Source organism: Puma concolor, chromosome D4 (assembly GCF_028749965.1).
Source record: "Puma concolor isolate L17-30 chromosome D4, mPumCon1.1.hap2, whole genome shotgun sequence".
NCBI lineage: Eukaryota > Metazoa > Chordata > Mammalia > Carnivora > Felidae > Puma > Puma concolor.
Genome location: NC_141679.1, coordinates 17,894,251 through 17,919,129, shown reverse-complemented (window position 1 = coordinate 17,919,129; position 24,879 = coordinate 17,894,251). Strand labels below are relative to the sequence as shown.

Below are 24,879 nucleotides of genomic sequence, written 5' to 3'. Positions count from 1 at the left end.
GGGGGGGCAACATACCCCAACTGTGCCCTCGAGAGATGGAAACACTGAGTCTTGCCCCACGGTTTTCTCTGCAACCACTCTTACAGTATAGACCACCCCTTTTCACGACCCAGAAGCCTCAGCACAAAAAGACACTTGTTCACCTTGGAGCAAATTTACGGATCATTTGTTACCAAGGATTTCCAAGAAGACACTCCCCTCAGCAGGAATAGAAAACAGAAATCTCTGGCGGCCACGCACCAGCCACCCCTCCGCCAGGCCTTACTTGTTCTCGTTGCTGGCATCGTAACGAGGCATTGGGTCCAGATCATTCCCGTTCACGTCACAACTTGCCAGGGCATCCTAGAGCCACAGAGGAGAGAGAGGGCAAGGAGGAGACAGACGTTTAGTAATTAGCCATTAATCTGAAGGCTCATGCATTCTTAAACACATTTCTGCAAGCGAGTAATTAGATTAAATAATACATTCAAAAAAAAAAAAAGAAAAAAAAAAAGAAAAAAAAATTAAAAAAAAAGAAAAAAAAGGGGCGCCTGGGTGGCGCAGTCGGTTAAGCGTCCGACTTCAGCCAGGTCACAATCTCACAGTCCGTGAGTTCGAGCCCCGCGTCGGGCTCTGGGCTGATGGCTCAGAGCCTGGAGCCAGTTTCCGATTCTGTGTCTCCCTCTCTCTCTGCCCCTCCCCCGTTCATGCTCTGTCTCTCTCTGTCCCAAAATAAATAAACGTTGAAAAAAAAAAAAATTAAAAAAAAAAAATAATACATTCATGGTCCGCTGATGTCAGGATGCCTTGTTCAGTAATAATCAGTGTCATATTTTTCTCCTTAAGGTCAAGAAATACTCTCCACAGACCTAGGAAGAACACAGACCATTCTTGCCAATACATCTTCCCTCATATCTAGAATGGACCCCTCACTCGATTCCTTTGAAGATGTCCGCAGGGACTGCCTTTTCGGTCGAGAATTCTTGGGCTTTCTAGAAGCAAAGTGATTTATTTCCCATGAGTTCCCTCTCTATACCTTATTTCACTTCTTGGGTAAGTTCTTTAAAATTCGAAGATTTTTGAAGGCAATTCACAAACAGTTGGCAAGCCAATTAAAAATCAATGTTAGAAATCTATTCTAGTCGGTATCATGGTACCTCTATTAGGCAGCATTTGCCTGGTTTCAGAGGTCGTATCTACTATAAAAGAATCTGTACCTCAGACTTTTCAGTAATACCCAATCACCTTTTGCTCCAACCAAAATAATGAACAGTTTTATCATATGTCAAGGCTTCAAAAGAAGACAAAAGTAGCTGTGAAATCAAAATTGGATCTGTTTGCTTTTATTTTTAATTATTTTTTTTAGATTTTTAAGTTTATTCATTTCTTTTTAGAGAGTAAGTGAGTAAGCAGCGGGGGTAGGAGGGAGAGAATCCCAAGCAGGCTCCGTGCAGCCAGCACAGAGCCCCAACATGGGGCTCGAACTCACGAACTGCGAGATCATGACCCGAGCCAAAAACTGGAACTGGACACTCAACCAGATGAGCCACCCAGGTTCCCCTGTTTGCTTCTATTTTTATTATTTGTTTTTATTTTAGAGAGAGAGAGAGAGAGAGACTGGGTGCAAGCGGGGGGCAGAGAGAGAAAGAGACAGACAGACAGAAGCCTAAGCAGGCACTGCACTGAGTATGGATCAATCCGATGCAGGGCTTGATCCCATGACCCTGGGATTATGACTTGAGCTGAAATCAAGAGTCAGACGTTCAGCCAACTGACTCACCCAGGAGCCCTTAGATCTGTTCGCTTTTAAAAGCAATTGTGAAAAATCTCCAAATTTCTAAATTTCTAAATTCCCAAAAAGAAATTACCAGCTTACTCCATCACTCAAATTTATATCACTGTAGGTAGCACTAATTTAGAATGCTCTGGATTTTCCAATGCTTTAGGGTAATGTCTACGGTATTGGTAAAAGTAAATGTTATCTTTGTTTTCTATCTTTATCAAGGCTCTTGTTTCTGAAACTAACTTGTGGTACAGAGTCTGATGTCTGGAGAAATTAAGCAAAATGCACAGGACATATAAAGGTGGTGGGTAAGTCCCTGCTTCTTGTACGAAGGCGGCCCCGTAGCCCCCCCGCAGTGGTCACTAGAGCATCGAGTATAACTTCCTGATTTTCCTTGTAAGGAAACAGAGGCCTAAGACAGGTTAAGTAACTTGGCCAAAGGCGTGAAACAAACCAGCCTGTGGAACCAAGACTGGAACCCGGGCCATCTGCCTACCCCCCGACCCCCCCGTCCAATGGGCTTTTTCTCTACACTTCACCAGCTCCAACATCAAGACAAACTGAGAAGGCACCGGTACCGCTAATCACAGATACATTCTGGAGAATTCTTCCCAGGAGGAAAAACTGAAAAAAGGCAAGGAATGCAATCGCAATTAGAGTAAAGCTATCTGTGTTTACGCAAATACATTCCTAGGCGGAGGGGAGCAGGAACACCCTATAAAAAGCACACTGTGCGTGACAGGAAAGACTTCTCTGCTGAGAGAGGTACCCACAGTTCTGTTCTCTTCTAGGACCTGGGCTCACTCACTGTGGCCTTCAGGCCTCCATTTCTCCCCTATCATCCGAGGAGACTGAACCGAAATTTCTTTCTAGCTCTCAAATTCTTTGCTGTGAAGAGACAGCGATGTCTGGGTGTGCTCGGCAGCAGGGTGAGAGCAGCCGCTCAAATGGTTCGTTCAAATAAGAACTGAATGAATTTGCAGTTCCTCCCTCTCTCTCTTTTTTAACCCGAGGGACAGTCCTCTAGTTTCGGGGCGATCGTTTCAATATTTCATTGTAAAAAATAAATCTGTGAAGTCCCTTGGCGGAATTTTTTTTGAAACCAAAAGGGCAACAGGGTGGGACACCGTGAGGGAAGGTTCTGGCGCAAGGCAACACGGTGGGGGGGGGGGGGGGGAGTTGCGTGTGAAGGAAGGTCTTCCTAGGTCAGAGACAGGGGTGACTGTGAGCCAGAGCTGGTTTCGGAGGCGCCAAGGGACTGACTCGGAGGTCTTTTGTTTGCAGAGATAAAAATGGAGTCTCTTCAGGAAAATTCATTTAAGTGTCATGACGTGAGACGGAGCACATGAGAAGGCAAAGTTGCGGAGGATGGGGCCGTTTCTCCCGAAATGGTTTGTCAGTAGGTAAGAGAGAGACGCGGAGGAGAAATGGTCACAGGGGCACAGGGGCACAGGGGCACGGTGATCCCGGGGTGCCCAGAAGCCAGGCCTTTCCATGCCGAAGGAGACAGAGATACAGGGAGATGAGATTTCAAGAAGGCATCATCACCCTGTCTCTGAAATGGGCCTCGGGGAAAAGGTCAGGTCCTTTCTGAGTGAGCCCAAGACAACATTCCTCAGGGCCACTCTGTGCCCACCAGTGACTGAGGAACATGTGAGAGAGAGAGAGAGAGAGAGAGAGAGACAGCAGGCACACCGGGAGGAGAAGTCCTTTGTGCTAACGCGCACGGGGAATGTACGGGCATGCCCCGTCTCGCAATTCTCTGCCAGCTCAGAGCACAGTGTGACGGGCTGGGCCTGCTGAAGTCATGAACCGGAACATGGAAGGCAAAAGTCTGAAGCGATGTGGTCCTCCCACTCACATAGCTCAGGGTGGGTCCCCTCTGCAAGCGGGGGACAAGGCTTCCCACCCTGGCCCACGACTTTCCCTCCTTTAGGGTCAATAAGGGTTCTGCAAGGGGCAGCTGACTTTGCCACGATTTAGAGCTGCTTGTATTCCCGGGGATAGGAGAGGAAGCTTGCAAGCGGACAGAAAAGTCACCAATTTTAAGAGAAAACGTTTCTTCAACACGGACACGAAACTATAACTTAGGAAGACTCAACGCGACCCGGCCTTTGGAATCAAGAGGAATGGGGGAGGAAGGGAGGGGGAAGGTGGGTGAAAGCAGTTGAAGGGTACGAGCCACACAGGGGTATCAGTGCTCCTGGGTGGCAACAGAAAAGAGGTCCGAGGGAAAGTCAGAAGACATGCGTCTGAGTGGGATCCACCTGGAGTTTCTGCTGAGCCCGCATGGGAATCAGGGCTGTTATCTGCAGATCAGTGGGGGATCGTTGCGGGCTCTCTGTAACAAAAGAAATATTTCAAAGAGAACCCTAAGCTGTCAGGCAACACAAATTGAGGCCAGACAGAGAATGGCATTGTTGCGAGATAATTGTGGCACTTTCGACAAAACTTGCAAAGGGGAAGCCAATGGAAGGAATGATCTTGGAGAGTAGAGGACAGAGGGTTCACTGATACATTTCCAGGCAGTGGATATCATGGTGGTAAAGGAGACCCAGAGGCCCTAGGGGCAGAAACTGACCCCAGTGTTAGGTGGGCACCGGGTATCGAAACCAGGATTTTCAGGGCAGGTACTGAGCCTCAGCACTTTCACTAGGTCCGTGGTCTTGGGCTCATCCTATACTCTCCAGGAGTCCTGGAATCACTATTCCTTCCTAAGGAACTGACTGCTGCTTCCTAGGAGTAGCAGGAACGTGATCATTATTGTCCTGTGAAAACGGAGAGGAAGAAAGGGACCGGCTGGATAACTTGAGAAAAGTTCTAAGCCCGCTTTTCTCTGTACAAGAGACAGAGCGCGTTGCCTGGCTGCGTGGACGGATCACTGAGAAGAGCGGTCATTGTCAGTGGTGACTGGTATTGGTGGTGGGGGTTTCTGCTGCCTTCTCACCTGCATTTTGTCATCAGAACATCAAAGGCACCTGCAAGTGGAAAGTGGGGTCTCCTGCTTCCCGCGTTCGGAGGGCGTGGCTCGCCTAAGACGAAAGCACTACTCAGAGCCTACCGTCTCCGTTAGCTGCATTTTCCCGCCGTAGCCCCCCTTTTTGCTAATCCTGACACGAGTCCCCTTGTTTCCACGGGGGAGGGGAGGTGCTCCGACCACAGCCCACACTCACATAGTTCTGCAGCAGGTCCGGATGGGTTCTCTCGATGCCATCGTCCAAGATGGTCACCACGATGTTCTTTCCCGTGTAGCCTCTCTTCCAGGCTCCTTCGATATTCATGTCTGATTGGCAGGGATGCGTGTTGTCGCTGCAGTGCTATGGAAGGAAGACGGAGAATCAGACCGCGCGGATTACCGATAACTGGAAGGTGCGCGAATCATCTGCGGGTCGAGATCGTGCACTGAGTTAGCAGAAATCCGGTGCCCGCCCGCAGAGCCGGAGCACGGGCCTCTAGCACAGTAACAGGAGGAAGTAGGAAGGGTGGATGTGGGGAAGGCAAGCGAAAGAGAAATCTCTCCCGCCGGCTCTGCCCTGTCCAAATACCGTACATCCTTTGGGAAAAATGGAATGAAAGAAAAGTATATCCCGACAGCAGAATAACGGATGTATCCCTTGATTGTTAGCATGAATCGATGGCACACGGGAAGGCATGGTGACATTTCATTTATAAACTCAACCTAGGTAACTAAAGAACATGTATTTTATAATTTCTTCCCCAGGCACCTGGAAACCAGGCTAGCCAAAAAAAAAAAAAAAAAAAAAAAAGTGAGAACTCAGGCAGCTTCTGGACAGTGTCAGCCAGAGGTGTGCTACCATGAGAAACTCACGGACGGGAAGAAAAATAACAGTTTTGTTGAGCTGCTTTTGATGAATTCACCACGGCGGTCGTACCAAAATACGTAGGGGGCAAACACACTCAGTCAGCGGTGCTTTGAGAAGGGAAAGAAGAGTCCGGACAGGTAACACGCACAGGAAAGGCGTGTGAGGGCTTCAGAGGGCAGGCTGGAGAAACACGGATGCTTAGCACGTTACGTATCGTCATTTCATTCCACGATGGCCACAACATATAAACACATCAAGACATGCATTGACCCAGGGCCTCCTCCTGACAGGCCAGCATTTGCCCAACCCATACAGTTGCCTCCTCGGAACGTCTCTCTCTCCAATGTCCCTCTGAGTGGCGTTGTCTCCTCGGTAGGGAAACAAAGCGACAAAGATGTGCTGTGACTCAATGCCACCCCGGATCCTACCATTCTGGATCTTCATGGAGGGGAAGAGAATGCAAGCTCCGGAGGCTCTGGGCATAATGGAGATCCGGCTGCCATGGACTCATGTGGCGTACGTTTTATTGAGCACTTACTCCCCCCCCCCCCGGGGTATGGCGGTGAACGAGGTAGATGAGGTCCCTGTTCTGATGACCCCTCTAAAGAGGAGACAGACACAGGTAATGAAGAAAAAAATAAGTAACACCATTCAGAGCCCTCCGTGGCTTTTAAAGGAATTAAAGAGGGTGATACGATGGTGAATGCCGAGGGACACCACTCTAGGCGGGATGGGAGGTGGGGCCCTTGGTCTCAGGAAGTGAAATCAGACCTGATGCCTGGTTGGTGAGAAAGGGCTGCTCTGCCCAGAGCCTACAGCTAAGCGTGTCGGTAGAGGACACGATAGATGCAAGGGTAATACAAGATGGCAGACAGCTTAGCGCACTGAAGAACGAGAAACAAGGTGGTGTAGGGCGGAAGCTTGGGGACCGAGGGAAAGAATGGCTTGGAAGACAGCCAGTTAGAAGGGGGAGCGAGGTCAGACCATCCATGACCGGGCTTTTGTACTAACTGCACGCTGAGTAAATGGAAGCGCACCTCTCTCCAAACTTCATCCATCAAAATCCGACGCTAACGAGAGACAGATACCTCTAACAGCCCGTGACATGAATTTGCAAATTTATTCTCCAAATGAGACTGCCTTTTATTGACTGTTACAAACGCACCATGAGTAGTGGATTCATTCTAACAAAGGGCACACCCATTTCTCACCACAGATAACATCAGTTTCACAGAGAACGGGGGCTCATCTATTTTATGAACACTTGTCTCTTTTTCTCGCCGTCTGGACTTCTTTCGGACACGCGAGGCCCTACACACACACACACACACACACACACACACACACACACACACACACACTCTACTACGGCACTAACCCAAATTCCGTTCTCCCCGCCTGCCCCCAGTTTTCCAGGCACACCTCAGCACCCACCTCTTCCCACAAAGACTTCTCATGTCCTTCAGCCCTCCTCGTCTGTCTCTTCTCCTGCCCTGAACTCAGGGGTGGAGACAGACAGACACATACACAAACACAGGCTGCCCTACACAATCCGACTCCTACTCACTATATTCTGTTGAATCGTTGTTGACTGTTGCCTCTTGTGTGTGGACTTTGTCTTACGGATTGTGGGCCCCTACAAGACTATGCATTAAACGAAGCCCGACCTAGGATTTCAGGCAATATCGGGCTGGTGACACGCCAGAAGTGAGGGCACATCCTCAACCTTATTTCCAAGTGCACCGCCGCGATGAAACTCTCTGCTCTGACCTCGTCAGGGATACCTAGCCAGCTAATCCTCGGTGAATGGAGACGATCACGAAAGGAACAGTGTAGATTTCCGAAATGCCTCCGTTGTCCAGAAGTCTCATTCTGGCCAAGAGTGTGGGCCTCTCCTCACCGAACACTGTAATGTAACACAAAGCAACCTTGACAGGTTTCCATTTCATTTTCTCTTTTTCAAAACCTGTTCTGGCCACCTGTGGTATCGTTTGCGAAATGAAATAATGTTAATGTGGCCAAGAGGTGGGCTGGAGGAAGGAAATGCACAGGAAATGGGTAACCCACAAATGGGATAACCATCCTGGAGTGGAGGGATGCTGCCTGAAATTGTAATTATGAAAATTGAAGAAAACCAGCCGTCTATGGAAAACATGTGTGTTAAAAGTGAAGCAATTAGGTTTCTTTCTTCCACCTCTGCTTCCGTTGAATCTGACTTTAACAGATTAAATATTTTTGTGCCACCTTTTCTTCTTTTCATCTGCCAACATGGAAGGGGAGGGAGAGGAAATATCCAATTGATACTTTCATTTGGATAATCTAATACAGCAAGGAGCCAAAACGTCAAAGGAAAAAATAAATCAGAGCCTGGAGTGTTTCTTGCAAATGAGTAATTATGTCAGAGGACCCTTAAATCAGAACCCTAAATTCTGAATGGGATCCTTAGATTTTTAACACATGTTCATATATATATACATACATACATACATATATATATATATATATATAACATTTATTAATTTTTGAGAGACAGAGAGAGAGCATGAATGGGAGAGGGGCAGAGAGAGAGGGAGACACAGAATCCGAAGCGGGCTCCAGGCTCTGAGCTGTCAGCACAGAGCCCGACGCGGGGCTCAAACTCACGGACCATGATGAGATCATGACCTGAGCTGAAGTCGGATGCTTAACAGGCTGAGCCACCCAGGAGCCCCTTTAACACATATTTTAAGTGTTCCAGACTTCCAAACATGTTTCTGATATGGTTGCTTCATACAACCAAGGTATCCAAAGAGCAAAGACTGGAAAATGTTGATGCGAGTCAACAATGACCAAAGATGAGAATTAATCACTTCCTTAACCGCCTTGTTGAGACGGTCTTTGAATCGGTCTCTCCTTGATGTGAATCTGTGTTACGGCATCGCCCAAAGGCAAAAGGGACTTAGAATAGCCATGATTTCCTCATAGTCAATCACATTGAGATCTCTGCCAGAGCTGAACCTAAAGACTGGTTTTTGAAATTGTGTTACCACACATGCAGTCCATAGACCAGTATTCACAAAAGAGGCCAGTCAGACCCTTCTAGCTATCCGAAGTTGATGAAAACCACATTACGTACGCAGTGTGTGCAACATGGATTATTTATAGTAAACGTATGCACCTTCAGTTCTGAATAATGTACTGCCTTTCCATGATGGTCTATGCACAGGTGACTCAACATTTAGACACAACACAAAAGGGAACATACCTGCAGAAACAATGATTGCCACCTGTGTCTCCCACTTCCTCATCCATAAAAGCTTTTATTCTTTTCAGGAATGAAATTTTAAAGAGTTTGCTCTGTGAGTTTCTAGAAATGGCCTTTTCCACACCAGGGTTATGAGCCATTCTGCTTATAAACCACTCTGCGTGTGTCTGCTTTTCTTGTGTCCTCATAAACACATCACAGTGTTTGCTCATCGAAAGAACAGTTTATCCTGAAAATAAACACCTTTGCTATGTTCTCACCATTGTTTGGGGGGGGGGGGAGGGGCAGAGGGCTACTCTCAGCGTCATTCTTTTTATTTTTTTATTTTTTTTTTTTTTTTTTTTTTTTTTTTTTTATTTTTTTTATTTATATATGAAATTTATTGTCAAATTGGTTTCCATACAACACCCAGTGCTCATCCCAAAAGGTGCCCTCCTCAGTACCCATCACCCACCCTCTCCTCCCTCCCACCCCCCATCAACCCTTAGTTTGTTCTCAGTTCTCAACAGTCTCTTATGCTTTGGCTCTCTCCCACTCTAACCTCTTTTTTTTTTTTTTTTTGTTCCCCTCCCCCATGGGTTTCTCTTAAGTTTCTCAGGATCCACATAAGAGTGACACCATATGGTATCTGTCTTTCTCTGTATGGCTTATTTCACTTAGCATCACACTCTCCAGTTCCATCCACGTTGCTACAAAAGGCCATATTTCATTTTTTCTCATTGCCACGTAGTACTCCATTGTGTATATAAACCACAATTTCTTTATCCATTCATCAGTTGATGGACATTTAGGCTCTTTCCATAATTTGGCTATTGTTGAGAGTGCTGCTATGAACATTGGGGTACAAGTGCCCCTATGCATCAGTACTCCTGTGTCCCTTGGATAAATTCCTAGCAGTGCTATTGCTGGGTCATAGGGTAGGTCTATTTTTAATTTTCTGAGGAACCTCCACACTGCTTTCCAGAGTGGCTGCACCAATTTGCATTCCCACCAACAGTGCAAGAGGGTTCCCGTTTCTCCACATCCTCTCCAGCATCTATAGTCTCCTGATTTGTTCATTTTGGCCACTCTGACTGGCGTGAGGTGATACCTGAGTGTGGTTTTGATTTGTATTTCCCTGATAAGGAGCGACGCTGAACATCTTTTCATGTGCCTGTTGGCCATCTGGATGTCTTCTTTAGAGAAGTGTCTATTCATGTTTTCTGCCCATTTCTTCACAGGGTTATTTGCTTTTCAGGTGCGGAGTTTGGTGAGCTCTTTATAGATTTTGGATACTAGCCCTTTGTCCGATATGTCATTTGCAAATATCTTTTCCCATTCCGTTGGTTGCCTTTTAGTTTTGTTGGTTGTTTCCTTTGCTGTGCAGAAGCTTTTTATCTTCATAAGGTCCCAGGAATTCACTTTTGCTTTTAATTCCCTTGCCTTTGGGGATGTGTCGAGTAAGAGATTGCTACGGCTGAGGTCACAGAGGTCTTTTCCTGCTTTCTCCTCTAAGGTTTTGATGGTTTCCTGTCTCACATTCAGGTCCTTTATCCATTTTGAGTTTATTTTTGTGAATGGTGTGAGAAAGTGGTCTAGTTTCAACCTTCTGCATGTTGCTGTCCAGTTCTCCCAGCACCATTTGTTAAAGAGACTGTCTTTTTTCCATTGGATGTTCTTTCCTGCTTTGTCAAAGATGAGTTGGCCGTACGTTTGTGGGTCTAGTTCTGGGGTTTCTATTCTATTCCATTGGTCTATGTGTCTGTTTTGGTGCCAATACCATGCTGTCTTGATGATGACAGCTTTGTAGTAGAGGCTAAAGTCTGGGATTGTGATGCCTCCTGCTTTGGTCTTCTTCTTCAAAATTACTTTGGCTATTCGGGGCCTTTTGTGGTTCCATATGAATTTTAGGATTGCTTGTTCTAGTTTCGAGAAGAATGCTGGTGCAATTTTGATTGGGATTGCATTGAATGTGTAGATAGCTTTGGGTAGTATTGACATTTTGACAATATTTATTCTTCCAATCCATGAGCAGGGAATGTCTTTCCATTTCTTTAAATCTTCTTCAATTACCTTCATAAGCTTTCTATAGTTTTCAGCATACAGATCCTTTACATCTTTGGTTAGATTGATTCCTAGGTATTTTATGCTTCTTGGTGCAATTGTGAATGGGATCAGTTTCTTTATTTGTCTTTCTGTTGCTTCATTGTTAGTGTATAAAAATGCAACTGATTTCTGTACATTGATTTTGTATCCTGCAACTTTGCTGAATTCATGGATCAGTTCTAGCAGACTTTTGGTGGAGTCTATCGGATTTTCCATGTATAATATCATGTCATCTGCAAAGAGCGAAAGCTTGACTTCATCTTTGCCAATTTTGACGCCTTTGATTTCCTTTTGTTGTCTGATTGCTGATGCTAGAACTTCCAGCACTATGTTAAACAACAGCGGTGAGAGTGGGCATCCCTGTCGTGTTCCTGATCTCAGGGAAAAAGCTCTCAGTTTTTCCCCGTTGAGGATGATGTTAGCTGTGGGCTTTTCATAAATGGCTTTTATGATCTTTAAGTATGTTCCTTCTATCCCGACTTTCTCCAGAGTTTTTATTAAGAAAGGGTGCTGGATTTTGTCAAAGGCCTTTTCTGCATCGATTGACAGGATCATATGGTTCTTCTCTTTTTTTTTGTTAATGTGATGTATCACGTTGATTGATTTGCGAATGTTGAACCAGCCCTGCATCCCAGGAATGAATCCCACTTGATCATGGTGAATAATTCTTTTTATATGCCGTTGAATTCGATTTGCTAGTATCTTATTGAGAATTTTTGCATCCATATTCATCAGGGATATTGGCCTGTAGTTCTCTTTTTTTACTGGGTCTCTGTCTGGTTTAGGAATCAAAGTAATACTGGCTTCATAGAATGAGTCTGGAAGTTTTCCTTCCCTTTCTATTTCTTGGAATAGCTTGAGAAGGATAGGTATTATCTCTGCTTTAAACGTCTGGTAGAACTCCCCTGGGAAGCCATCTGGTCCTGGACTCTTATTTGTTGGGAGATTTTTGATAACCGATTCAATTTCTTCGCTGGTGATGGGTCTGTTCAAGCTTTCTATTTCCTCCTGATTGAGTTTTGGAAGAGTGTGGGTGTTCAGGAATTTGTCCATTTCTTCCAGGTTGTCCAATTTGTTGGCATATAATTTTTCATAGTATTCCCTGATAATTGTTTGTATCTCTGAGGGATTGGTTGTAATCATTCCATTTTCATTCATGATTTTATCTATTTGGGTCATCTCCCTTTTCTTTTTGAGAAGCCTGGCTAGAGGTTTGTCAATTTTGTTTATTTTTTCAAAAAACCAACTCTTGGTTTCATTGATCTGCTCTACAGTTTTTTTAGATTCTATATTGTTTATTTCTGCTCTGATCTTTATTATTTCTCTTCTTCTGCTGGGTTTAGGCTGCCTTTGCTGTTCTACTTCTATTTCCTTTAGGTGTGCTGTTAGATTTTGTATTTGGGATTTTTCTTGTTTCTGGAGATAGGCCTGGATTGCAATGTATTTTCCTCTCAGGACTGCCTTTGCTGCGTCCCAAAGCGTTTGGATTGTTGTATTTTCATTTTCGTTTGTTTCCATATATTTTTTAATTTCTTCTCTAATTGCCTGGTTGACCCACTCATTCGTGAGTAGGGTGTTCTTTAACCTCCATGCTTTTGGAGGTTTTCCAGACTTTTTTCTGTGGTTGATTTCAAGCTTCATAGCGTTGTGGTCTGAAAGTATGCATGGTATGATTTCAATTCTTGTAAACTTATGAAGGGCTGTTTTGTGACCCAGTATATGATCTATCTTGGAGAATGTTCCATGTGCACTCGAGAAGAAAGTATATTCTGTTGCTTTGGGATGCAGAGTTCTAAATATATCTGTCAAGTCCATCTGATCCAATGTCTCATTCAGGGCCCTTGTTTCTTTATTGATCGTGTGTCTAGATGATCTATCCATTTCTGTAAGTGGGGTGTTAAAGTCCCCTGCAATTACCACATTCTTATCAATAAGGTTGCTTGTGTTTATGAGTAATTGTTTTATATATTTGGGCGCTCCGGTATTCGGCGCATAGACATTTATAATTGTTAGCTCTTCCTGATGGATAGACCCTGTCACTATTATATAATGTCCTTCTTCATCTCTTGTTACAGCCTTTAATTTAAAGTCTAGTTTGTCTGATATAAGGATGGCTACTCCAGCTTTCTTTTGGCTTCCAGTAGCATGATAAATAGTTCTCCATCCCCTCACTCTCAATCTAAAGGTGTCCTCAGGTCTAAAATGAGTCTCTTGTAGACAGCAAATAGATGGGTCTTGTTTTTTTATCCATTCTGATACCCTATGTCTTTTGGTTGGCGCATTTAATCCATTTACATTCAGTGTTATTATAGAAAGATATGGGTTTAGAGTCATTGTGATGTCTGTATGTTTTATGCTTGTAGTGATGTCTCTGGTACTTTGTCTCACAGGGTCCCCCTTAGGATCTCTTGGAGGGCTGGTTTAGTGGTGACAAATTCCTTCAGTTTTTGTTTGTTTGGGAAGACCTTTATCTCTCCTTCGATTCTAAATGACAGACTTGCTGGATAAAGGATTCTCGGCTGCATATTTTTTCTGTCTAGCACACTGAAAATCTCGTGCCAATTCTTTCTGGCCTGCCAAGTTTCAAAAGAGAGATCAGTCACGAGTCTTATAGGTCTCCCTTTATATGTGAGGGCACGTTTACCCCTTGCTGCTTTCAGAATTTTCTCTTTATCCTTGTATTTTGCCAGTTTCACTATGATATGTCGTGCAGAAGATCGATTCAAGTTACGTCTGAAGGGAGTTCTCTGTGCCTCTTGGATTTCAATGCCTTTTTCCTTCCCTAGTTCAGGGAAGTTCTCAGCTATTATTTCTTCAAGTACCCCTTCAGCACCTTTCCCTCTCTCTTCCTCCTCTGGGATACCAATGATGCGTATATTATTTCTTTTTAGTGTATCACTTAGTTCTCTAATTTTCCCCTCATATTCCTGGATTTTTTTATCCCTCTTTTTCTCAGCTTCCTCTTTTTCCATAACTTTATCTTCTAGTTCACCTATTCTCTCCTCTGCCTCTTCAATCCGAGCCGTGGTGGTTTCCATTTTGTTATGCATTTCGTTTAAAGCGTTTTTCAGCTCCTCGTGACTGTTCCTTAGTCCCTTGATCTCTGTAGCAAGAGATTCTCTGCTGTCAGCTATACTGTTTTCAAGCCCAGCGATTAATTTTATGACTATTATTCTAAATTCACTTTCTGTTATATTATTTAAATCCTTTTTGATCAGCTCATTAGCTGTTGTTATTTCCTGGAGATTCTTCTGAGGGGAATTCTTCCGCTTGGTCATTTTGGATAGTCCCTGGCGTGGTGAGGACCTGCAGGGCACTTCCCCTGTGCTGTGGTGTATAACTGGAGTTGGTGGGCGGAGCCGCAGTCAGACCTGATGTCTGCTCCCAGCCCACCGCTGGGGCCACAGTCAGACTGGTGCGTGCCTTCTCTTCCCCTCTCCTAGGGGCGGGATTCACTGTGGGGTGGGGTGGTCTGTCTGGGCTACCTGCACACTGCCAGGCTTGTGACCCTGGGGATCTGGCGTCTTAGCTGGGGTGGGTAGGCAAGGTGCACAGGGGCAGGAGGGGCAGGCTTAGCTTGCTTCTCCTTAGGTGATCCACTTCAGGAGGGGCCCTGTGGCAGCAGGAGGGAGTCAGATCCGCTGCCGGAGGTTTGGCTCCGCAGAAGCGCAGAGTTGGGTGTTTGTGCGGAGCGAGCAAGTTCCCTGGCAGGAACTGGTTCTCTTTGGGATTTTGGCTGGGGGATGGGCGGGGAAGATGGCGCTGGCGAGCGCCTTTGTTCCCCACCAAACTGAGCTCTGTCGTCCGGGGGCTCAGCAGCTCTCCTTCCCTTTGTCCTCCAGCCTTCCCGCTTTCTGAGCAGAGCTGTTAACTTACGACCTCCCAGACGCTAAGTCGCGCTTGCTGTCGGAACACAGTCCGTCAGGCCCCTCCGCTTTTTGCAAGCCAGACTCGGGGGCTCTGCTTGGCCGGCGAGCCGCCCCTCCGCCCCGGCTCCCTCCTGCCAGTCCGTGGAGCGCGCACCGCCTCGCCGCCCTTCCTACCCTCTTCCGTGGGCCTCTCGTCTGCGCTTGGCTCTGGCGACTCCGTTCTGCTAATCCTCTGGTGGTTTTCTGGGTTATTTAGGCAGGTGTAGGTGGAATCTAAGTGATCAGCAGGACGCGCGGTGAGCCCAGCGTCCTCCTACGCCGCCATCTTCCTCTTGTCCCTCAGCGTCATTCTTTTTAAACTTCTCCAAGTTCTGAGGGTCTTCACTGGCCTGCCAAATTATATGCTCCCAAGAGCCATTAACACTGAAGTCATCTACTGTTCACTGTTACCAGCACAGTGGCTGATAAGACTGCATCTCTGACAACATAGTGTTAATAAAGAAATACATAAAAATTCTGCTTCACAAATTCAGAAACCCATCTAGTCAACTGAGTAAAGTGTGCACATACTTGAAATTCTTTGTAGAATGTGGAGTCCAAAAGATGCAAGAAATTGCAAACAAAAAACAAACACTAGAATCGATACTCCCTCAAGGGGAAATATAACTGACACCTACAAGATCCTTACCATGGCCAAGCATTGGACTAACCACTTTTTGTGGTCTAAGGCTCAGAACAACTGTTTGAAGGCGGTCCTTTTATCATCTGCTTTTAACAGATTAAAAAAAAATGGGGCTTAATCAGTCTAGGCAACCCCTCTGAGTTCACACTGCTGGTCAATATTGACATGAGGATTCAAAAGGAAGCTGTCTGACACCAGACCATAGGGCTATGGAAACTCTTCCGTTAAAACAGAAGGGGCTTAGAGGAAGTCACAACACACACAAATCCATGAGTAGATAAGGAGTAGATGTTGGACAATGGAGCACCAGTAAAGAAATTCAAATCACAAATCTCACTTGCCTTAGCACTGTGATCAGTGCATTCCAGTGATAAGGTAGAATACAGATGAGTAAGACTTTAGGGACCAAATTTTTCCTAATTCTACTTATTCCAACACATCTTTTAGGAAGTCACCTAATAGTTTCAATTTTAATTTTAATAGTTTCAATGACACAGGGTTCACTTCTTTACTAAATAGCCAATGATTGCTGGTAAATCAATTCTTTAATAAAAAAAGAAAAAAAAAAAAAGGAAGCTTGGGCTACATGCCTGGCTCGGTCTGAAGAACGTAAGACCTCAATCAGAGCTGTGAGTTCAAGCCCCACATTGGGTATAGAGATTACTAAAAGAAGTAAACTTAAAAAAAAATCCCTTATTTGTAGCGTTTGCCAATTTCCATGGTGTAAATCCTCACATCATGTGCAGTTTTTTAAAAAAAATTTTTTTTTAATTTTTTTTTCAACGTTTATTTATTTTTTGGGGGACAGAGAGAGACAGAGCATGAACGGGGGAGGGGCAGAGAGAGAGGGAGACACAGAATCGGAAACAGGCTCCAGGCTCTGAGCCATCAGCCCAGAGCCCGACGCGGGGCTCGAACTCACGGACCGCGAGATCGTGACCTGGCTGAAGTCGGACGCTCAACCGACTGCGCCACCCAGGCGCCCCTCACGTGCAGTTTTAAAGCATGCTCACAAAATCCCTGAATCTCTAACAATAAGCTCTCATGAGCTCTTAGAAGGCAGATCCGACAAACCACAGGAACGACTCACTCCACTGTTAGCCTTGCTCCATTTCCGATGACGTTGTCCCTTCCAGTGGGTCTGACGTCTGCTTCCCAGTGCTTGGGAACTACTGGTAAGTACCCGGGCATCCTTGTCCCCTTCACAGTTTTCAGATAATCATTTTACTACTTCTTGCATTTATGTGGAGAGGATCTTTCTTGACCCTTTCTTTCTCAAGGCTACCTGAAGAAGTTGGACTTTGGACTTTGGTGGCCATAAGCTGATGGGCTCTTCTTGGGATACATGAAATAGAGGTTCTGTGACTCCAAAACCAAAGAGGACTTCACAGATTTTTTTAAAATCTCAATTCGGCTAGGGAAGTCCTAAGACGGTTACTATTAGGAGTCAATTTGATGGATTTCAAATCCTTTGTTATCAAACACATGGGGGGGGGGGGGATGGAAAGGATGCCCCTGGCCAAAACAGATCCAATGTCCAATTATTCAAGGATGATTATTCAATTTGTGGATTTTCCAGAAATTCCAAGGAAGCCCAATATGTTTCATTAACACCAAACTTGGCATAGCAACTATTACAGCTGGGGGATTCAGAAGAGGAAAAGTTAAATCCCACCTCTGCTACCTTCCAGCTACATGATTTTGTCAAGTTCTCCTACATTCTTAAACCCGACATGGAGTTTGAACGCAGAGAACTGCCATAAAGATTAAAGAAGATAAAGTACATAACAAATGGCCTCTGTTATTGCGATCATGTTGTTGATGAGAGCACAGATATAGGAGACACGAGTGTTGCTACTAGTTAAGAAAAGAACACTAGTTAGAAAGAGAAAGAGAGAGGGGCGCCTGGGTGGCTCAGTCGGTTGGGCAGCCGACTACAGCTCAGGTCATGATCTCACAGTCTGTGAGTTTGAGCCCAGCGTCGGGCTCTGTCCTGAGCACTCAGAGCCTGGAGCCTGCTTCCGATTCTGTGTCTCCCTCTCTCTCTCTGCCCCTTCCCTGCTTGCTCTCAGACTCTCTCTCTCTCTCTCTCTCTTCCCCAAAAATAACAATAAAAAATAAAAATAAATTTAAAAAATTAAAAAAGAGAGAGAGAGAGAGAGACAGAGAGACTGCCACAAAATAGTAAGATAATGGTTTTCTTCATTGTCTGGAAACACAGATCATACAAACTTGAAAGGGCAACTGAACGTTTGCACGGGTAGCTGGGAGGACCTGAATATTTTACATTTGTGGCTGTGGGTCTAGAGACCAGGGATGAGGTGAAGGAGTAGAGAGCAGTGTCCAACTATTCTCTTTTACGTTGGTCAGATGGCCTCCTAGGAATCTCCTAGGAATCATCACACATTTTTTTACTCCACACATTTATACCAATATCCCAACCCTTCGAGAACCATGGTTCACATCTACTATAATTCTGACGGAGGATCACTTCCCAGTTACAAAACCTCAAGGATGTCCCACATGATACCAAAGACACATCAGAAAAGAGCAGATGTTAGGAGAAGAAAGGCTGTGGGATGTAAAAATGCTTATACAGAGGAAAACGAGAAGAAATCCAGTTCTCAGAATTCTACTCATAACGGAGGGTCAAGAAATTGAGTCAGTATAGCCAACTGATTTTGACAAAGCAGTACAGGCAATACAAGGGGCCAAACACAGTCTTTTCAATAAACAGTGCTGGAACAACGGGGCGTCCACGTGAAAAAAGTATACCTAGGGGCGCCTGGGTGGCTCGGTCAATTAAATGTCTGACTTCGGCTCACAGTTCGTGGGTTCAAGCCACGTTGGGCTCTGTGCTGCCAGCTCAGAGCCTGGAGCCTGTTTCAGATTCTATGTCTCCCTCTCTCTCTCTGCCTCTCCCCTGCTCTCTCTCTCTCTCTCTCTCTCTCGCTCTCAATAAATAAATAAATAAATAAATAAACATTAAGAAAAAAAGAAAAAAGTACATGTAGACACAGACCTTACGTCCTTCACAAAAATTAGCTCAAAGTGGATCAGAGACCTAAGTGTAAAATACATAACTAAAATTCCTGGAAGATAACACAGGAGAAAAGCTAGACAACCTTGGGTACCATGACGCCTTCTTATTTTGTTTTATTTTTTAATATGAAATTTATTGTCAAATTGGTTTCCATACAACACCCGGCGCTCACCCCCACAGGTGCCCTCCTCAACGCCCATCACCCTCTTTCCCCTCCCTCCCACCCCCCATCAACCCTCAGTTTATTCTCAGTTTTTACAACACCAAAGACACAATCGATGAAAGAAATGACTGAAAAGCTGAACTTCATCAAAATTAAAAACTTCCACTCCGTGAAAGGCAACATCAAGACGATGAGCAGACAAGCCACAGACTGGAAGAAAACATCTGCAAAAGACACATCTAATAAAGAACACATCCAAAATACACAAAGAACTCTTAAACTCAACAATTAAAAACAAACAAACCACCTTATTAAAACATGGCCAGAGACCTTAACGGACACCTTGCCAAAGAAGAGATACAGAGGGCAAACAAGCATATGAAAAGATGTTCCACGTCATCTGTCAGCAGAAAAATGCAAATAAAAATGAGATACAACTACCCACCTATTAGAATAGCCGAAATCCAGAACACCAACGCCAGCAAATGCTGGTGAGGATGTCCAGAAACGGGAACTCTCCTTCATCGCTGGTGGGAATGCAACATGTAGCCACTTTGGAAGACAGTTTGGCAGTATATTACAAACTAAACCTCCTCTTTCCATACAATAGTTACACTCCTTGGAGTTTACCTAAGGAGTTGAAAACTTACGCGCGCGCGCGCGCACACACACACACACACACACACACACACACACACATACACGGATGCACATGGATGCTTATTACAGAAGCTTTATTCATAAATGCCAAAACTTAGAAGCCACCAAGATGGCTTTCAGGTTATGGAATAAACCAACTGCGATGCATCCAGACAATGGAACGTTCCTCAGCACTAAAAAGAAATGAACTATCAAGCCATGAGAAGACATGGATGAAACTTCCCTGCACATCACTAAGTGAAAGAAGCCAATCTGAAAAGGCTACATACTGGATGATTCCCACTATAGGACACTGTGAAAAAGGCAAAACCATGTAGGCAGTAGAAAGATCAGTGGTCGCCAGGGATTGGGGATGGAAAGACGAATAGGTAGAACACAGAGGATTTGGGGAGCAGTGAAAATACTCCGCGTGATACTCTTAATGGTGGATACGTGTCATTATACACCGGTCCCAAACCACACACTGTATAACACCAAGGGAGAACCCTAATGCAAACCACAGACTTGGGGCGATTATGCATCGATGTAAGTTCATCAACTATAACAAATGTACCACTCTGGGGGGAGCTGGTGATGATGTAGGCAGCTAGGCATGTATTGGGGCAGGAGGTATATGGGGAATCTCTGGACCTTCCTCTCAAGTTTAGTTCGAAGCTAAAACGACTGTAAAAATATATATATGGTCTTGGGGGGGGAAAAAAGAGGAATTGAGGTAGAACAGCCAAAGGATAACTGGGCGGTCCAGTTGAGTGGACAACCTTTCTCTCACTTGTTAACTCTGTGATCCTCTTTGATTCTTTCCTAACCTGACACAGCTTGAATGAAACACTTTCAGTCCTGGGGCTCCTGGGGGACTCAGTCAAGTTAAACGTCTGACTTCAGCTCAGGTCATGATCTCATGGTTCTTCAGTTTGAGCCCCGCATTGGGCTCACCAGTGTCAGTACAAGGTCTGCTTCGGATCCTCTGTCCCTGTCTGTCTCTCTGTCTTTCTCTCTCTCTCAAAAATGAACAAACATTTAAAAAAAAAACTTTCAATCCTAAAAATATGTAACAAAGCAAAAACCAGTAAGCCAACAAACAAATCTCTTCTTTATGGAACTGCCATGTGCCCTGTCATAGTGTTTAGAGAACAGATTTCAGCTGTATCACCTTGTGGTGTTGCTAAAGGGTAACCACAATCTCTAAAACTTACTGGGTGTTTCTGAGACACTGAGACCAAGCTTCACTTTACATGTATAGCCCAATGCACTGCCAGGCTTCCCATCATTCTCAAATACATCACGTCTAAAATCAGTCAGGTTTGGGAAACCTGGGTGTGCAGCCTCTGCCTCCTTCTCTTCCTTTCCTGTCGTCATTCCACGTGGCTTCCGATTTCCACAGAGCCTTGCAGTTCGGGCTGTTGGCTCCGCTCCGCCACTCTTTACCTTTCTAACCCATCTTATACTTCCAATCTATGCCCCTGTCATTTAAAAAAGTATTTTGATCAGGCTCGTGCTATATTCTGGTCACCCTACTGACTCAGACACTGTCCCTGTGCTCAAGTCCCTTCAAGTCTCGTCCGTCAGACAGGCAAGAAATTTCACAAAAACACCTGCTAAGCATTATAATGGGGGTTGCCGGGGTAGAATGGGAACATGGAACCCAGTCAGGAGGAAGACTGGAAAGGGGGAGTGTACTTCCTGGAGAAAATGACATTTAATCTGAGCCCCCAAACACGAGCTGAGTAGCCAGAGGGCAGGCAAGGGGTGGAGAGGACGTTGTTTATTTGGGGTCAGGGTATAGAATAATCAAAGAGACACTGGGTGGCACCTGAATGGCTCAGTCGGTTGGGCATCCGACTTTGGCTCAGGCCATGATCTCACGGTTTGTGAGTTCGAGCCCCACATCGGGCTCTGTGCTGACAGCTCAGGCTCTGGAACCTGCTTCGGATTCTGTGTCTCATTCTCTCTCTGCCCCTTCTGCACTTGCGCTCTGTCTCTCACTGCCTCTCAAAAATAAATGAATGTAAAAAAAAAAATTCAAAGAGAGACTTGGAGTGGCAAAGGAACGGAAAGAAATTCAGAACCGCTGGAGGATACAGATAGTAAGCAGTGGGTGAAGAAAAAAATGGAAAGAGACAAGACTGCAGAGGTTAGCTGGGGCCAGGCTGTGACTGTTCTTTTCACTTTTTTCGGATGACATGATATTATACATGGAAAATCCGATAGATTCCACCAAAAGTCTGCTAGAACTGATGCATGAATTCAGCAAAGTCGCAGGATACAAAATCAATGTACAGAAATCAGTTGCATTCTTATACACTAATAATGAAGAACAGAAAGACAAATAAAGAAACTGATCCCATTCACAATTGCACCAAGAAGCATAAAATATCTAAGAATAAATCTAACCAAAGATGTAAAAGATCTGTATGCTGAAAACTATAGAAAGCTTATGAAGGAAATTGAAGAAGATATAAAGAAATGGAAAAACATTCCGTGCTCATGGGTTGGAAGAATAAATATTGTCAACATGTGAATACTACCCAAAGCTATCTACACATTCAATGCAATCCCAATCAAAATTGCACCAGCATTCTTCTCGAAGCTAGAACAAGCAATCCTAAAATTCACATGGAACCACAAAGGGCCCCGAATAGCCAAAGTAATTTTGAAGAAGACGACCAAAGCGGGAGGCATCACAATCCCAGATTTTAGCCTCTACTACAAAGTTGTCATCATCAAGACAGCATGGTATTGGCATAAAAACAGACACATAGACCAATGGAATAGAATAGCAACCCCAGAACTAGACCCACAAAAGTATGGCCAACTCATCTTTGACAAAGCAGGAAAGAACATCCAATGGAAAAAAGTCTCTTTAACAAATGGTGCTGGGAGAACTGGACAGCAACATGCAGAAGGTTGAAACTAGATCACTTTCTCACACCATTCACAAAAATAAACTCAAAATGGATAAAGGACCTGAATGTGAAACAGGAAACCATCAAAACCCTAGAGGAGAAAGCAGGAAAAGACCTCTCTGACCTCAGCCGTAGCAATCTCTTACTTGACACATCCCCAAAGGCAAGGGAATTAAAAGCAAAAATGAGCTACTGGGACCTTATGAAGATAAAAAGCTTCTGCACAGCAAAGGAAACAACCAACAAAACTAAAAGGCAACCAACGGAATGGGAAAAGATATTTGCAAATGACATGTCGGACAAAGGGCTAGTATCCAAAATCTATAAAGAGCTCACCAAACTCCACACCCGAAAAACAAATAATCCAGTGAAGAAATGGGCAGAAAACATGAATAAACACTTCTCTAAAGAAGACATCCAGATGGTCAACAGCCACATGAAAAGATGCTCAACGTCGCTCTTCATCAGGGAAATACAAATCAAAACCACACTCAGATATCACCTCACGCCAGTCAGAGTGGCCAAAATGAACAAATCGGGAGACTATAGATGCTGGAGAGGATGTGGAGAAACGGGAACCCTCTTACACTGTTGGTGGGAATGCAAACTGGTGCAGCCGCTCTGGAAAACAGTGTGGAGGTTCCTCAGAAAATTAAAAATAGACCTACCCTATGACCCAGCAATAGCACTGCTAGGAATTTACCCAAGGGATACAGGAGTACTGACGCATAGGGGCACTTGTACCCCAATGTTTATAGCAGCACTCTCAACAATAGCCAAATTGTGGAAAGAACCTAAATGTCCATCAACGGATGAATGGATAAAGAAATTGTGGTTTATATACACAATGGAGTACTACGTGGCAATGAGAAAGAATGAAATCTGGCCTTTTGTGGCAACATGGATGGAACTGGAGAGTGTTATGCTAAGTGAAATAAGTCATACAGAGAAAGACAGATACCATATGGTTTCACTCTTATGTGGATCCTGAGAAACTTAACAGGAACCCATGGGGGAGGGAAGAAAAAAAAAAAGAGAGAGGTTAGAGTGGGAGAGAGCCAAAGCATAAGAGACTCTTAAAAACTGAGAACAAACTGAGGGCTGATGGGGGGTGGGAGGGAGGGGAGGGTGGGTGATGGGTATCGAAGAGGGCATTTTTTGGGATGAGCACTGGGTGTTGTATGGAAACCAATTTGACAATAAATTTCATATATTAAAAAAAAATAAGCCATGCTTGTTTGTTTGTTTATCTGAGTTTTATCATAATTCCATGTAAAATCATTGAAGGGTTTTAAGATAGGCATTAACGTGGTTTGGATGCCTAAAATGCATCTGAAATTTTTTTTTTTTTTTTTAAACCAGAATTTTTTTTTTTCAACGTTTTTTTTTTTTGGGACAGAGAGAGACAGAGCATGAACGGGGGAGGGGCAGAGAGAGAGGGAGACACAGAATTGGAAACAGGCTCCAGGCTCTGAGCCATCAGCCCAGAGCCTGACGCGGGGCTCGAACTCCCGGACCGCGAGATCGTGACCTGGCTGAAGTCAGACGCTTAACCGACTGCGCCACCCAGGCGCCCCTGAAATTTAATTCCAAAGCACTTCCAAAGGAAAACGCTTGATTTTTCCCTTCTGACTCTTATAGCAGATCCTTCGAAAGCACCCTTGAACCCGACCTAATCCCACCATCTTCAGGGCTACACACAGATTCCAACTGTCATCTCCTAAGCCTCTACAGTCTATTCTCTAGGTAGCAGTAAAGTGATCATTGTCAACTATAGCAGACTAATCTCAATAAACGTTCCCAATCATTCTCAAGTTCCAATGACTTTCCTTCACATTTTCAGTAATTACCAAGTTCATTCCATGGCCTAATGCGAAACCATCTTCCTGACCTCTTGCCCCATCTCTCCCACTACACCACTGTTTTCCATCCCAACACCACTCCTATCCCAAGGCAGTGATACTTGATATGCTGCTACGCTTACTCACATACCCACACGGTTCCCTATCTGATGTCCGACTCTCAACTCCCAAGAGAGATTCTCCCGAATCAATCTATCTGAAGTAGTATTCTGGGTCATTCTCTACCCTTGGCTCTCATTTCGTCTTCTTCATAGCACTCATAACTACCATATTATATATCAACTTGTCTCTTCATCACATGTCTCCCACACTGGATTATAAGCTCCAGGAAGGCAGCCACTTTGCCTTATTGATTCCTGTACCCACAGAGTCTAACACATAGAAGTTCAATAATTATATGCCAATTGAAAGGACATTTAGTTTTAAAGAGTCACCGTGGAATCTACAGAACATAAAGGAGGGGTGTCTGGGTGGCTCAGTCAGCGAAGTGTCCGACTCTTGATCTCAGCTCAGGTCTTAATCTCACGATTCAAGTTCAAGACCTGCATTGGGTTCCACACTGGGCATGAAGCCTACTTAAAAAACAAACAAACAATATGAAGGAGAGCACGGAGACCAACTAATTGGGGGGGGCAGCTCTAGTGACTGAGAGATGACAGTGGCCTAGATTAGTGAGAATACATTACAGTATGTGATACACAGCGGGCATCGTAAATATTTGCCGTTAGTAACGATGAGTGAGTATGGGGAGGGAGAGAAGACTCAAGAACCATCAGATATTT

The 24,879-nt window shown here is 44.7% G+C and overlaps 1 protein-coding gene across 4 annotated transcripts in view; it reads right to left on the bottom strand.

Annotated features, from left to right (window-relative positions):
- Window positions 1-24,879, bottom strand: part of PCSK5 (proprotein convertase subtilisin/kexin type 5) — a 472,761-nt gene that overhangs the window by 327,666 nt on the left and 120,216 nt on the right. For all 4 annotated transcript variants that reach the window (XM_086685036.1, XM_086685033.1, XM_086685035.1 and 1 more), the window contains 2 exons: window positions 4,936-5,079; window positions 266-342 (listed from right to left, as the gene is read on the bottom strand). In XM_086685036.1, the coding sequence (XP_086541162.1) occupies window positions 266-342; window positions 4,936-5,079 (221 nt within the window). The remainder of the gene's footprint in view (window positions 1-265; window positions 343-4,935; window positions 5,080-24,879) is intronic.